Source organism: Alternaria alternata (assembly GCF_001642055.1).
Source record: "Alternaria alternata strain SRC1lrK2f unplaced genomic scaffold CC77scaffold_4, whole genome shotgun sequence".
NCBI classification, from domain to species: domain Eukaryota; kingdom Fungi; phylum Ascomycota; class Dothideomycetes; order Pleosporales; family Pleosporaceae; genus Alternaria; species Alternaria alternata.
Window position 1 is genome coordinate 1,371,752 of NW_017306193.1, and position 11,703 is coordinate 1,383,454.

Here is an 11,703-nt window from a genome sequence, read left to right on the forward strand (position 1 = left end):
TCGACTAGATACTGCTTGTGGCGGTTGCGAAGCCGGCCATTCTGTACGAATAGATTGATCATGTTAGCATACTCGAGATGAGAGGGAAAAGGTCTAGTATACATGGGCATCATGTAATCGTGTTTTGAATATCCTCGAGGTCTCGTATGTGCTAGAGCTGGCCGAGCCTACAGTATCACTGTACAGTTACTAGTGACCATGTGTTGAAAAACTAGATATCTTAAAGACATAGATGCTTTGGCAGAGCAAGAGCTGACGAGTGCGTAGTCATGTTCATGTTCGCCAGAGTGCATCCGCCATCTTTACAGTCTGCGTCATCTCCTTCACATCATGTACCCTTACGATCTGCGCACCGCCTTTGATAGCGGCCGAAATGGCAACGGCAGTTCCCCAGACCCTATCTCTTGCCGTCTTCACTCCCGTGATATGCCCGATGAAGGCCTTCCGACTCGTTCCCACAAGCCAAGGCATGCCTTCTAGGCCCGGATATTTCATCAGCTCGTCTTGTCGGCGGAGCAGCTCAAGGTTGTGTGCTTGTGTCTTCGCAAATCCAATACCAGGATCAAGAACGATGCGCCAGCGCCTAACACCCGCCTTCTCTGCTGCATAGACGCGCTCGAGGAGTTCCCTTCCTACGGTCTCCACAATGCCGTCGGGATAGGATGTCATCTCAGGTCTGGTCATAGTTTCTGGGGTGCCGCGCATATGCATCAGACACACCGTGCAGCCAAGTTTGCCCATGGTTGAAAGCATTGTATCGTCCATCGCTCCTGCACTGACATCGTTGATCATGTTTGCGCCGGCGGCGATCGTCTCCTCAGCGACGCTACCACGGTATGTGTCGACACTGATTGCCACATTCTCAGCCTCTGGCAGTGAGCGAATCAGCTTTACAGCAGGTAAGACTCGTGCTAGCTCTTCCTCAGCGGAAACTTGGACGGCACCAGGCCGAGTTGATTGCCCTCCTACATCAATGATCGTGGCCCCATCCGCAATGTGTGCTCGGATGGTATTCGCTAGCGTCGCTTCGTCGATACGATAATTCTGACCACCGTCCGAGAAAGAATCAGGTGTGAGATTCAAGATAGACATGACCCGCGTGTTGTTTGTCAGTCGGACAGAGGAGATAGGTGATAGATCCGGTGCAAGTGGCGTCATCGGTACTAGCGGTACATCTGGTGCAGGTAATCTTTCAAGATGATCCCTAACCTTATCTTTGAAAGGAAAATGATTAGGCTCTTTCGGCAAAAGCCTAGGAAAGGTCAGAATTGTTTGATTGGAAACACATGTCATTGACTTACTCGATGAGTGGGCGCAAGACAAATTCTCTCTCAAACATCAAGGGATGGGGTATTTGAAGTCTCTCGTCGGAATACTCTGTGCTACCATAGAACAAGATGTCCAAATCAATATTCCTTGGTCCTTTATCAATGATCTTGACGCGGTCCATCTTCTTTTCAACCCTCTGAAGCTCGTCTAAGAGTTCAATCGGCGACAGTTGAGTCTCTATCTGCTTGCGTCAGTTCAATGTTCGAATTGAGTGAGGACGTAGCATACCTCACAGGCACCATTTACGAAGTTATCTTGATTGACTACGTACATAGCCTTACTCTCCCATAGGCTACTTGTTTGTATGATATCCACCTTGCCATTCGACTCCAGCTCTCGGCAAGCACGTTCAATCATGGCTACTCGATCACCCATGTTGCTCCCCAGGGCGATGAAGGCGCGATGCTTCTCCTTAATCGCACCATCCTGTGCACTGGAGATATGCCGCCGCGATGGCTGCGACGAGCTCGGGAATCTATACGGCAAGCGCAGAGCGTAAGTGTCCTGTAGAGAAACACATGTCCGGCGTGGGGCAGGCGCCACGGAAAAAATTGTACACTTGGGCACCTTGGTGTTGGCGATGCTGACTGTATGCGCTCTCGGGCGTGAACAGGTTGAGAGTATAGCCCTTGGCGTGGCTAAACACTTGGACGCATTAGTGAACATAATTGCATGTGACGCGATGGGACAGAGACTGGCACGCGATGCCAGTAGTCGGTAGCGTTCCCCAGAAGATGCTAAGCCCCATGCAGCTAGCGCTCTCCGCGTGACAGATGCGTCGTGCCTCGGCTCACGGCTCGATGAGAGTCGACCAAGACTCCTCGCTCCTCGCGCCATAAGAAAGCGGCCGACTCCTCCCTCCATTTGCCTACTGATTTACGTCGCATTTGCACTCTTTACACACATAGCAGATTTATAGCGGTAGATTCCATCCAAACCACCATGGCTTCACCACGTATGACATCCACACTGCACTCACATGTTCCTCAGCTGACGAGTCTCAGAGCAACTTCGCACCAAGCTTACCGACCTGCTGAAGATCCAGCACCCCGTCATGCTTGCCGGCATGAACGTGGCTGCTGGACCAAAGCTCGCGGCCGCTGTCACAAATGCTGGTGGTCTCGGTGTCATCGGCGGTGTCGGATACACGCCAGACATGCTCCGTGAACAGATCGCGGAGTTGAAGGGATACCTTAACGACCAGAACGCGCCCTTCGGTATCGACCTGCTCCTCCCCCAGGTCGGAGGTAGCGCGCGCAAGACCAAGTACGTACCCTCTCTCGGCGAGCTTGCCACCTCAAAGGCACGACACTGACCGTGTGCAGCTACGACTACACCAAGGGCAAGCTGAACGAGCTCGTCGATATCATCATCGATTCCGGTGCCAAGCTATTCGTCTCCGCCGTCGGCGTCCCACCCAAGGCTGTCGTCGAGAAGCTACACAAGCACGGCATCCTATACATGAACATGATCGGACACCCCAAGCACATCAAGAAGTGCCTCGATATCGGTGTTGACATCATCTGCGCACAGGGAGGCGAGGGTGGTGGACATACTGGAGATGTTCCCACTTCCGTTTTCATCCCAGCAGCTGTCAAGATGGTAGAGGGCCACAAGTCGCCCTTGACTGGCGAGCAAGTACAAATCGTGGCTGCTGGCGGTATCTTCAACGGCCAGTCGCTCGCTGCAATGCTCACATTCGGTGCTACCGGTGTCTGGGTAGGAACACGTTTCATCCTCTCCGAGGAGGCTGGTGCGCCCAAGGCACACCAAGAAGCCGTCAAAACAGCTGGCTGGGACGACAACATCCGTACCATCATCTTCACTGGCCGACCACTTCGTATTCGCAACAACCCATATGTCGCCAACTGGGAGGAGAACAGACAAGCAGAGATCAAGGAGCTCACCAGCAAGGGTATATTACCTGTCGAGCACGATCTTGAGAAGATGGGTGATGACCTCGACGATGAGACCATGGACAATGCTCGGCCATTCCTGATGGGCAAGGTCGCCGCCGTTGTCAACGAAAAGAAGACTGCAAGAGAAATCGTCGATGAGCTCGTCACAGATGCTGTCAAGTGGCTAAACATTGGCAACTCTTTCATCGTGTCCAAGTCGAAGCTATGAGCAATGAATTTAGATAGTTTAATTTCGAAACAAGCTTCTTCGTTTGCCGCAAACTGCATTCTATCTCAAACTGCAAAACTCAGACGTAGAGTTGATTAAAAGATATGCAGTAATATGCCACATCATGGAGACTCGATCAGGTATGCTTCAGGGGTCAGTTGTTTGGACTCGTTATGCTGATTGAGCAAAAGCCAATCTATAGCCTATCTAGTGTTTTGGCACAACCATGCATCACGGATTCAGTGTTGTGGGAACGACATCAAGGACGCATTAGATTATGCCATTATCACAGGGCTATATATGCCTACGAAGTACTGGTGGCTGAGCTGACAGGCAGACTGACTGGCATTGGAGTGCCAGAGGCAGAAGCTGTGGACGACGCGCCGCCACCGCTACCACCGCCGTTCTTCTTTTGAACTACGGCCGAAACGACTTGGCCGGCAGTGTTTGTCACAATGTCGACAAGAGCGTTGAGAGGCTCGTAGTTGAAGGTCTTCTGTGTAAGTCCCTGACCAACCTGCTTTGCGCTACCAGTGACCTCGGTCATGTTGAGCTGGAGATTCAGTTAGTGGTTGTGACCTAGTATAGTGCAAGTATGCTCACTTTGAAGTTTCCGACAATCTGCTGAAGGGCATCTCCGCCGCTTCCCACGACCTCTTGGACGATGTTACCAAGGTTATCAACCAAGAAGTTGAGTGTCTTTCCATTTTGCGTGATCGATCCCAGCTACATGTTGTTAGTTTCGTTGAATTTTAAAAGTTTTTTGGACACTCACAAGGCCATCCACAGCACCAATCACTTCTCCAACCAAGTTGGTGACGTTTCCGATCAAACTGATGAGAAGAGGGTTCAGGTCCAAAGAATCGAAAACGCGCTCAACAATGGAAACAAGGTTGCCCAATCGTACGACCAACTCGAGATCAACATCCACATCAGCAATAGTGATGTTGACCTTCTCTACGGCGACTTGAACACCAGCATTGATCTGGACAAGACCGGCAACCTTAGCATTAAGGTTGAGGTCTGCCTGAAGCCTCTCAACACCTAGTTCGATTCTGCCTACGTGGAGTTCGGGGACACGGAGAAGCACATCTGGGGGTGAAGATCCTGTAGGCGCAACCTCTGGCGGTCTTGTAGAAGTTCCGTTACCTCGCGGTGGGGTGCTGCTAGTAGGCGGCGGGGTGGATGGTGCAGCTGATGGTGATGCCGTTTGCGCAGAAATGAGTGTTGCAAAGGTAAGGAAAATGCTGATGAGCAGTAGGCGGATAGAGAGCGACATTTTGGCGTGGGCGGCGACAGCGACAACAACGACAGCGATAGTAACGAGCGAGACAGCCGTACAAGTATCAGCAAACACGGCCCAAGTAATGTTTAAAGCGAAGGAATCCCGTTGCAAATCAGCCGAGACGGCAATCATGCACATGGAGTATTACAAGGATTCCCATAACGGTAATCTCGGGTAAAGCCCCCTATGCAGCAACAACAAGGATTCGTACAAGGCTGGACCGCGCCATCTGGAGCAAACCCAAGGCATGAACACCCAGAAATCCTGATTCGCATACGAACTACCGGTTTTCTAGACTTTCTGTCGAATGGCATGTGCGGAAATGATCTCCTTAATTTCCTTTTTTTGCTTGTGTAGTGGATGACGGATAATCGTGCTATGCAATGATCCTTGTAGGCAACGAACTACTACAACCGATGGTACTGTTAACCGTTGCTTGCCCGTCTCTTGTCGATTGACGATATCCATCGAGCTGTCGCTTCCTTCCTTTCGCTCCTTCAGCAGCACGTGGACCTCCATCCAGTCTCTCTTTCATCACCAATCAAGATGTTGTCCATACTCCCAACGATCACACTCCTTTCGCTGCCATTTCTCGCCGTTTGTCAATCTGCGTCTGATGGCTACAGTGGCTACAAGCTCGATGTCCGAGATGACGGCGACCCAACCGCCGTTCTTTACGAGACGGAAAACACGTCTTCGTCTAATATCTCCGCCTTGAATCCTGTGCCAGACGTCCTGCTTAACGCATCGGTTCACGTTGGCGAAATCTTCATTGGTGTCGACAACCTCACTGCGAAGATCAACCTCGACGCACAGGTACTCCAGTTGCTGCAGTTCAACGCCGGAGTAGACCTTTCCGTCGACAAAGTCACGCTCCTTATCCAAAACGTCACAGCCAAAGTCTATCTCGAAGCACGTCTTGGTAACCTCGTCTCTATGGTCAGCGACGTACTGGACAGCATCGACCTCAACCCTGTTATCGCGGAGCTAGGAAACGGCCTCGGATCCATCATCAACGACACCGCTGGTCTTGTTGGCGACGTCGCTGGCGGACTTACAGGAGGAGGCAACGACACTGCGCAAGCCAAGGCAAAGCGTGACCTCGACTTCCATCAGTGGGATCTCCGTAACAACATCCTCTATTCTATCAACAACTTCGAAGGCAACACAAACAAGCGCCGCGTCCTTGCCCAAAACGGCGATATCGTAGAGCAAATTCTCGACAACTCCGGCACTATCTCTTCAACGAATGTTGTTGGTGATTACCTCAAGAACATGCGCTTTAATGGTTTCAACGAGAGCGTGACATTCAAGGGTGAAGAGGTTTGGGAGGAAGAATATGTCTATGAGCCTTTCATGGGGCTGTACTCTGTCTCGGGTGTATTCAAGAGCAAGAGTACGGGAGAAGTTGTTGGCACGCAACTTCTTGCTGAGGCTAGAGGGGGTGGAAGCGCCAGTATTGGAAACGAGAAGGCGTAGAATTGAACACTATCACGCTCATGTAGAGATTTTACCTATTGAATGTAATGTTTTGAAACAAACCACTTCCTTCTCTGAACGCCTAATCTGATCAGCCTCACGTCCAGAGAGCGTGTATAAAGATGTCCTTGTCTCATGCAACTCCCACGTTTGCACAAGTCACTCTCCGGTTGTCAGGTTCGGCAAGTTCATGGTGAACGGCTAATATGCCTTCGATGAGCGCATGGTGGTTTTGCATGAACATCCGTGCGAGCATGCGAGATGTGCGAACCGAGATTTGCCATGCAGCCACATCCAGGAATAGTAGCAATGGTCGAGACTGTTCCAAATATCGAATCGACGATGGCGTCACCGTTAGAAGGAGCAACGTCCTTCCAAGGCACGCCCAAAATCGCATGAATTCACAAAACCTAAGCATTGAACACTTGGCTTATCCTAGCGCAGTATGATGCATCTCTCATGCTTAGACTCAGGGTAAGGGGATTTCTCCTTACTTCTTGTGCGACATTGCATCGTAAAACAGCCCATCTAGAATAATGACAGACTGAGCAAGTTGAGGCAACGAGTTAGTGAGCAGGGACGAGAAAAGAATATTCACGCGCGAGAAATATCACGTCAAGACATGAAATTTCTATGGTGCTTCGTTGTTGCTTGCAGACAGTCATCCCTGGAACGCCAATAACGCCATGCCATGCTGATGATCTGAGATGAGATTGTTCCAAGAAAACCTTGACGCCGTATAATGCCCAAGAAAGGTTGCTGCCATCTCTTCATCCAAAATCCATACACATCGTAATACGTCGAGCCAAAGTATGACAGGGGGGATCGCAATATCAAGGTAGTGTCGTCGTGTTTAGAAGCGGGGTTATCTTGAGGGCGAATGTGTAGGTTGAAGTCGTTTCTGCTGCCAAAGCCACTTGCGTGGGCCTCCATTGTCCTCGATTGCACAACCCCATAACATTCTACTCTTCAAGCCTTCCCATCATGTTCTTTCGTACCTTGGTGTTAACCACACCACCAACACCAAACGCAGGTACAATACGACATATTCTTGCTGCAGCACTCTTGGCCCAATCCCTCACAACGCGACCCGCCCTTCCATCAACACCACCCACCGCAGCATCAGGCCTGTTGTACAGATCGAGACCCAGCAAATGTAAAGGCGTGCTCACAAGCTGAACAGCAGCAGGCGTAACAAACTGCGCAACGCTCAGCGCTCCAACATACTTCTTCACTTCATCGCCCATGCGCTCGTCTACCTTCGGCGCGAGCAGAGGCGGCAAGTTGAAAGAAGCAAAAATGGTAAGACAATCGCGAACTGTAAAAAGCGCAAAGGTCGGCAATGGAACAGGCCGTGGAGACGATCCCGGCGCAGCAAAAAGCCGCGTAAACTGGTTGTCCTTGTACAGACATAACGCTAGATTTGCTGTACTCGTAGCTAGAAACTTGCTCGTCCCGCTCGTCTGCTCCTGTAACCCTTGTGTAGGCTTCACGGTCGCAGAAGCTGTATCGATACTGTTCGCCGTAAAGTAGGTTCCAAAGTACAGACTGAAGATGAGAATGAAGGGCTTGCTTCCCACAAAGTGGTGGGGTTTTGCTAGTAATTCCACAGCACTCTTCTTTAGACTGACGCCCAATGTGTTCCTGCCACTTGCGTTTTCGATTATGCCTTTATCGATCATGGTTATGATGGGTGCGACGAGTATCCCTGCTGCACCTGCTGAGAGGGCGTCGACGCCGATGCGTAGACCGAGCTTGGAGGTATTCCATTCGCGAGGTGTGTCGGTCGAGGTAGTGGGTGTGCGCATTGCAGGCAGCGGCAGCTTGGGTTTGGGAATTGCAATTGAAGGTGTTGCAACCTTAGGCGCGGTGTCTGCAGGTGTGTTCATACCGCTGGCTTGTTCTTCCCCCATTGCAGCTTCCTCCGGTGACTGATAAACTCTCTCTTTCTGTGCTGCATGTGAAAGCTTCAGCTCTTCAATCCTGCTCTTTTCGCGGGCAATTTGCGCTTGCGGTCTTTGGTAGGCTCTGTTTCGTCGCGTATCTAGAGTGCGACCGAAGTGCCGTGAAGATTCACAACGCAGGAGCTGCGCAGCCGTTGTTGTTGAGGGATTTGATTCACCAGCCGCTGACGAAAGATATCGGAGTTTAGCTGAAAGTTCTCCGGAACGAACACCGACGTCGGAGCAAGAGCTACCGAGTCGAATACTACGTTCGTTGATTGGCCCATGTTTTTGAAACCTGCATCATTGGACGTTCGCAGGTCAGTTGGCGATGGGTAGCATCGGCTGAGGTATGTTCATGTATATTGGACGGCATGTCTCCGTAAACGCAGGGTCCATCGTGGGGAAGGCGACCAAAGTTGGCGATCTGGGGCACATTGAGCTAGGACGTTGCACCCCTCTCTCATCATAGTCTTGCTACAATGATAGCAAACTACTCGATACACCCATACATTGGAGCGACAGCGTTTCTCGTTGTGAATAGGCTTATTGCTTAAAATGAGATAAATTGCGATTGCGTAGCCAGGGCATGCCTACAAGAACGGGCAGTTCACGACTCATGATGTTTACAGGCATCGGGTAGACAGGTAAACGCGGCTGAACGACGAGCAACTTAGCCGAAGCCGTCTGCCAAAATTCCGAAAGAAACCGATCTTACGGACGCTTAGCTGACAGCGCCTCCTAGCGACCGGTGAGAAACCGAAGATGCAGATGAGGGGATGATGTGGAGGCGGTGTGACATATATTGCAACAACAACCAGGTAATGAAGACCGGCTTGATTCTTGACTACTTTGGTAGTCGTAGGCATGTGATTCTGCTTCAAAACTATCTTAGTCTTCCCAACAATTCACTTGCATGTGATGCGCCCAAACTCCAATACACCCTGGGAATCCTGTTTGAATCTCAATTCCTTAGCGCGCGCAGCCTCTCGGTGAACGCCTCTTCTTCCTGCTCGGTAGGTCCAACTTTGGTCTTGACCGGTGTGGCTTCTTGGAGATCTTGCTGTAGATCTACACCTGCCTTATCTGCTGCCTGCGCCATTAGACGGTCGACGTCTTCTTGTGGTGTACCGACGGCGGTCGCGGAGGAGGTGATGTCCTGGTAGAGTTCCGTGGCTGAGTCTACGTTCTCAAACTGCTTCTCGAAATCGACCATGACGGAGGCGATCTGTATATTGTCAGCGGCCATGACGCAAGTAGCTGTTAGGTCGCGTACCCTCTCCGGACTCATAGACTTCATAGCCACGTCTAAACTCCGGTTGACCTTCATCATATTGCCTGTGATCTGTCGCATGGTGACTGCTGTTTGCACGCGACCTGCGACGGCATCGACGCGCGAGGCAAGTTGCAGCAGGTTGAGCTTCTCATTCTGCTTGCGGATAGCGTTTCCGGCATATATGCGTGCAATGTCGTTGTGGCCCTGTTTCATAGCCTGGCATAGTTGTCAATACAACGTCTTTGGCGTGGGAAGCATGTTGTCTACCTTCTCCAGCTTGGTCTTCTCTGCCTGTTCCTCTTTGCCGGCTTTGAGCGCCTGCCTGTTCAGCGACTTGGCTGTGAACTACTGAGTGTGAGCTTGGGGTTTGTCGGCGTCGACACAAGTCAGCTGACCTTTAAATTGAAAAGCGCATTCTCGAGACCCGACATAATGTACAGCTGGGCAAGGTAGGGGCTTGTGGAGTTGTGCTATGGGTAGTGGTTCGGGAGATAGGCAGTAGTGGGCAGCGCTGTAGGTGGGATGCGGCTACTGGCCACGCGGGGTGTGGGCCCAACCCCGACGTCATTGGCCGCGAAACACATGCGCCTCTTGCTCTGGGCGCGCCGTCACGAATCAGTAGGAAGCGAGTACGTGTGAATGCATGCGGATAGAATAGAATATCTGCTGTCGCGACAACTACGAGTTCCGTGTTGTAGCCTTCCGGGCTTGCATGTCCCTTGGATAACGCCTATTTCTATGCTTGAAACATGCCGGCCCGTACACCCTGAATGCCCTTGATGTATCCCTAATCTAAGCCAAACGCCTGCCTCGCGCCTTCGCAATGCCCATCAAACGCCGCGCAACTGAAGCCATTATTCGTACAAGTCGTTCACGGGAAGCAGCACTACTGCGCAGGCGGCGCGTTGAACTTGCTCGTAGCGTTCTTGAAGAGCTCTTCCTGCGCAGCGATGAGCTGTTCCTCGGTCATGCCGCTCTGCTCGATCTTGGTCTGCTTCTTTTCTCGATTCTGCCCCGCGTTAGCTAGTGGTCGCGTAACCTGCACCCTCGTCATCCTACCTGCTGTTGCTTCTTGTAGTCTTGCGCCACCTCGAGGATGGCTGGGACGTAGTCGCCAAAATCCAGCTCTTCCAGGGCAGCCTTGACGTGTTCGCAAGCTATCGTCTTCTTGGCGTCTTTTTCGGCGATTTCGTTGGCTTCAGACGAGATGAGGGTGATAAACTCGACACAGCATTCGATCAAGAGGTCGCGCGAATCTTTTGCAAACGTCATGCCAGGCTCGCTGGCGAGGATGTCTTGCACAATCTTTTGGACGGTCGCTGGGGGCGCATTAGCATTTACGGGGCGGTGCAAGTTTGAAGTTGCCGACCTTTGGGCAGCGACAAATCGTCGTTGCCGCCAAACTCGCGGTCAGACATGGTGGTTGGGTGCGCGGCAGCGGTATGGTGTTGGCTTTGAGCTTCGGTATTGCGCGTGGTTGCAGCGCTGCTAAGTAAGAAATGCAAATAGACCGCACGGGCCGGCTGTTTGGCCGAGCTGGGGCATCATGAGGACCCTTTGCCTAGGCAGGAACATTGATTGTGTAACGACGGCAGGCAGCAAACACGACATGACGGCCATGACAGCCTTGTGAAGCATCGAGTATGAAGTCATTCTTATTCCAGCAAGCCATGTGCAGCACTAGGTCGTGTCGTCGAGGATTCGCAGCAGCCTTTGGGGTCATGTCATGGGTGTCTTGCCTCTGACATGTAGCAGAAGCAAGCTACGCAGGGTGCACATAAGAGAGGAGCATGTTGCTCGTATAGCTGCATGCCGCCTGGGCAGTTTGTATTAGTCGGGTCGAGCAAGGCTCAGATAGTATAGATAGGTAATGGCATGGCTAGCTCCACAGACGCTATCTCGTGCTATCGGGCCACATGTCGCTAATGTGCCAGTGGCATCACGGGTGGAGCGTTGAGGCTTTTCTTCAAACGACAGTCTTGGAGCTTGATGCAGGCAATGGCTTGAGCATTGATGTGAGGGTATTCGTGCTCCACCTGCTACGGCGCAGTGGAGGCGATGATTGGCAGTGAAGGGGCCCTGCTCCGAGATCTTAGCCAGGGACTGTATCTCTTCCCGGCCGGTTTGGGCGAAGCCGGCCCAGTGACATGTCGGCAGAAGCAATGGCAGTGGATAACTACGTCAGCGGGTTGCACCTGCTTGGCGCACACAGATGGATGGCCTGTTCAAGTGTGGTTTTGGTAGACTTGCTGCTGCTGCTCGCC

The 11,703-nt window shown here is 51.8% G+C and overlaps 7 protein-coding genes across 7 annotated transcripts; 2 read left to right on the top strand and 5 right to left on the bottom strand.

Annotated features, from left to right (window-relative positions):
• Positions 1-273: 273 nt before the first annotated feature.
• CC77DRAFT_983298 (folic acid synthesis protein-like protein) lies at positions 274-1,704 on the bottom strand (the record flags this gene model as incomplete). Its single annotated transcript, XM_018536140.1, has 3 exons — positions 274-1,252; positions 1,302-1,510; positions 1,558-1,704. 3 exons carry the CDS (start codon positions 1,702-1,704, stop codon positions 274-276), a joined length of 1,335 nt encoding a protein of 444 aa, XP_018389529.1.
• Positions 1,705-2,271: 567 nt separating this feature from the next.
• Positions 2,272-3,456, top strand: CC77DRAFT_1028986 (oxidoreductase-like protein; the record flags this gene model as incomplete). The annotated part of the gene is made up of 3 exons (XM_018526483.1): positions 2,272-2,284; positions 2,334-2,595; positions 2,655-3,456. 3 exons carry the CDS (start codon positions 2,272-2,274, stop codon positions 3,454-3,456), a joined length of 1,077 nt encoding a protein of 358 aa, XP_018389530.1.
• Positions 3,457-3,716: 260 nt separating this feature from the next.
• CC77DRAFT_1017711 (hypothetical protein) lies at positions 3,717-4,882 on the bottom strand (the record flags this gene model as incomplete). The annotated part of the gene is made up of 3 exons (XM_018524463.1): positions 3,717-4,009; positions 4,060-4,182; positions 4,232-4,882. 3 exons carry the CDS (start codon positions 4,877-4,879, stop codon positions 3,761-3,763), a joined length of 1,020 nt encoding a protein of 339 aa, XP_018389531.1. The 3' UTR covers positions 3,717-3,760.
• Positions 4,883-5,083: 201 nt separating this feature from the next.
• CC77DRAFT_647935 (hypothetical protein) lies at positions 5,084-6,287 on the top strand. The gene has a single exon (XM_018532616.1). It carries the CDS (start codon positions 5,288-5,290, stop codon positions 6,218-6,220), a length of 933 nt encoding a protein of 310 aa, XP_018389532.1. The 5' UTR covers positions 5,084-5,287; the 3' UTR covers positions 6,221-6,287.
• Positions 6,288-6,910: 623 nt separating this feature from the next.
• CC77DRAFT_648286 (hypothetical protein) lies at positions 6,911-8,630 on the bottom strand. The gene has a single exon (XM_018532619.1). It carries the CDS (start codon positions 8,131-8,133, stop codon positions 7,183-7,185), a length of 951 nt encoding a protein of 316 aa, XP_018389533.1. The 5' UTR covers positions 8,134-8,630; the 3' UTR covers positions 6,911-7,182.
• A 497-nt stretch (positions 8,631-9,127) lies between these two features.
• CC77DRAFT_928997 (charged multivesicular body protein-like protein) lies at positions 9,128-9,870 on the bottom strand (the record flags this gene model as incomplete). The annotated part of the gene is made up of 3 exons (XM_018534085.1): positions 9,128-9,655; positions 9,707-9,784; positions 9,835-9,870. 3 exons carry the CDS (start codon positions 9,868-9,870, stop codon positions 9,128-9,130), a joined length of 642 nt encoding a protein of 213 aa, XP_018389534.1.
• Positions 9,871-10,125: 255 nt separating this feature from the next.
• Positions 10,126-10,898, bottom strand: CC77DRAFT_1017714 (histone-fold-containing protein). The gene is made up of 3 exons (XM_018524464.1): positions 10,809-10,898; positions 10,499-10,758; positions 10,126-10,448 (listed from the first exon to the last, which is right to left on the bottom strand). The coding sequence occupies exons 1-3, from the start codon at positions 10,855-10,857 to the stop codon at positions 10,326-10,328; spliced, it is 432 nt and encodes a 143-aa protein (XP_018389535.1). The 5' UTR covers positions 10,858-10,898; the 3' UTR covers positions 10,126-10,325.
• Between the last annotated feature and the right edge of the window lie 805 nt (positions 10,899-11,703).

Excerpts from the sequence above, each read along its gene's own strand:
- CC77DRAFT_647935 (XM_018532616.1), top strand. The coding sequence starts at position 5,288 with ATGTTGTCCATACTCCCAACGATCACACTCCTTTCGCTGCCATTTCTC.
- CC77DRAFT_648286 (XM_018532619.1), bottom strand. The coding sequence starts at position 8,133 with ATGGGGGAAGAACAAGCCAGCGGTATGAACACACCTGCAGACACCGCG.
- CC77DRAFT_1017714 (XM_018524464.1), bottom strand. The coding sequence starts at position 10,857 with ATGTCTGACCGCGAGTTTGGCGGCAACGACGATTTGTCGCTGCCCAAA. Across the intron at positions 10,759-10,808 it reads CGATTTGTCGCTGCCCAAAG|CGACCGTCCAAAAGATTGTG; the intron begins GTCGGCAACTTC and ends ATGCGCCCCCAG. Across the intron at positions 10,449-10,498 it reads ACTACAAGAAGCAACAGCAG|AATCGAGAAAAGAAGCAGAC; the intron begins GTAGGATGACGA and ends AACGCGGGGCAG.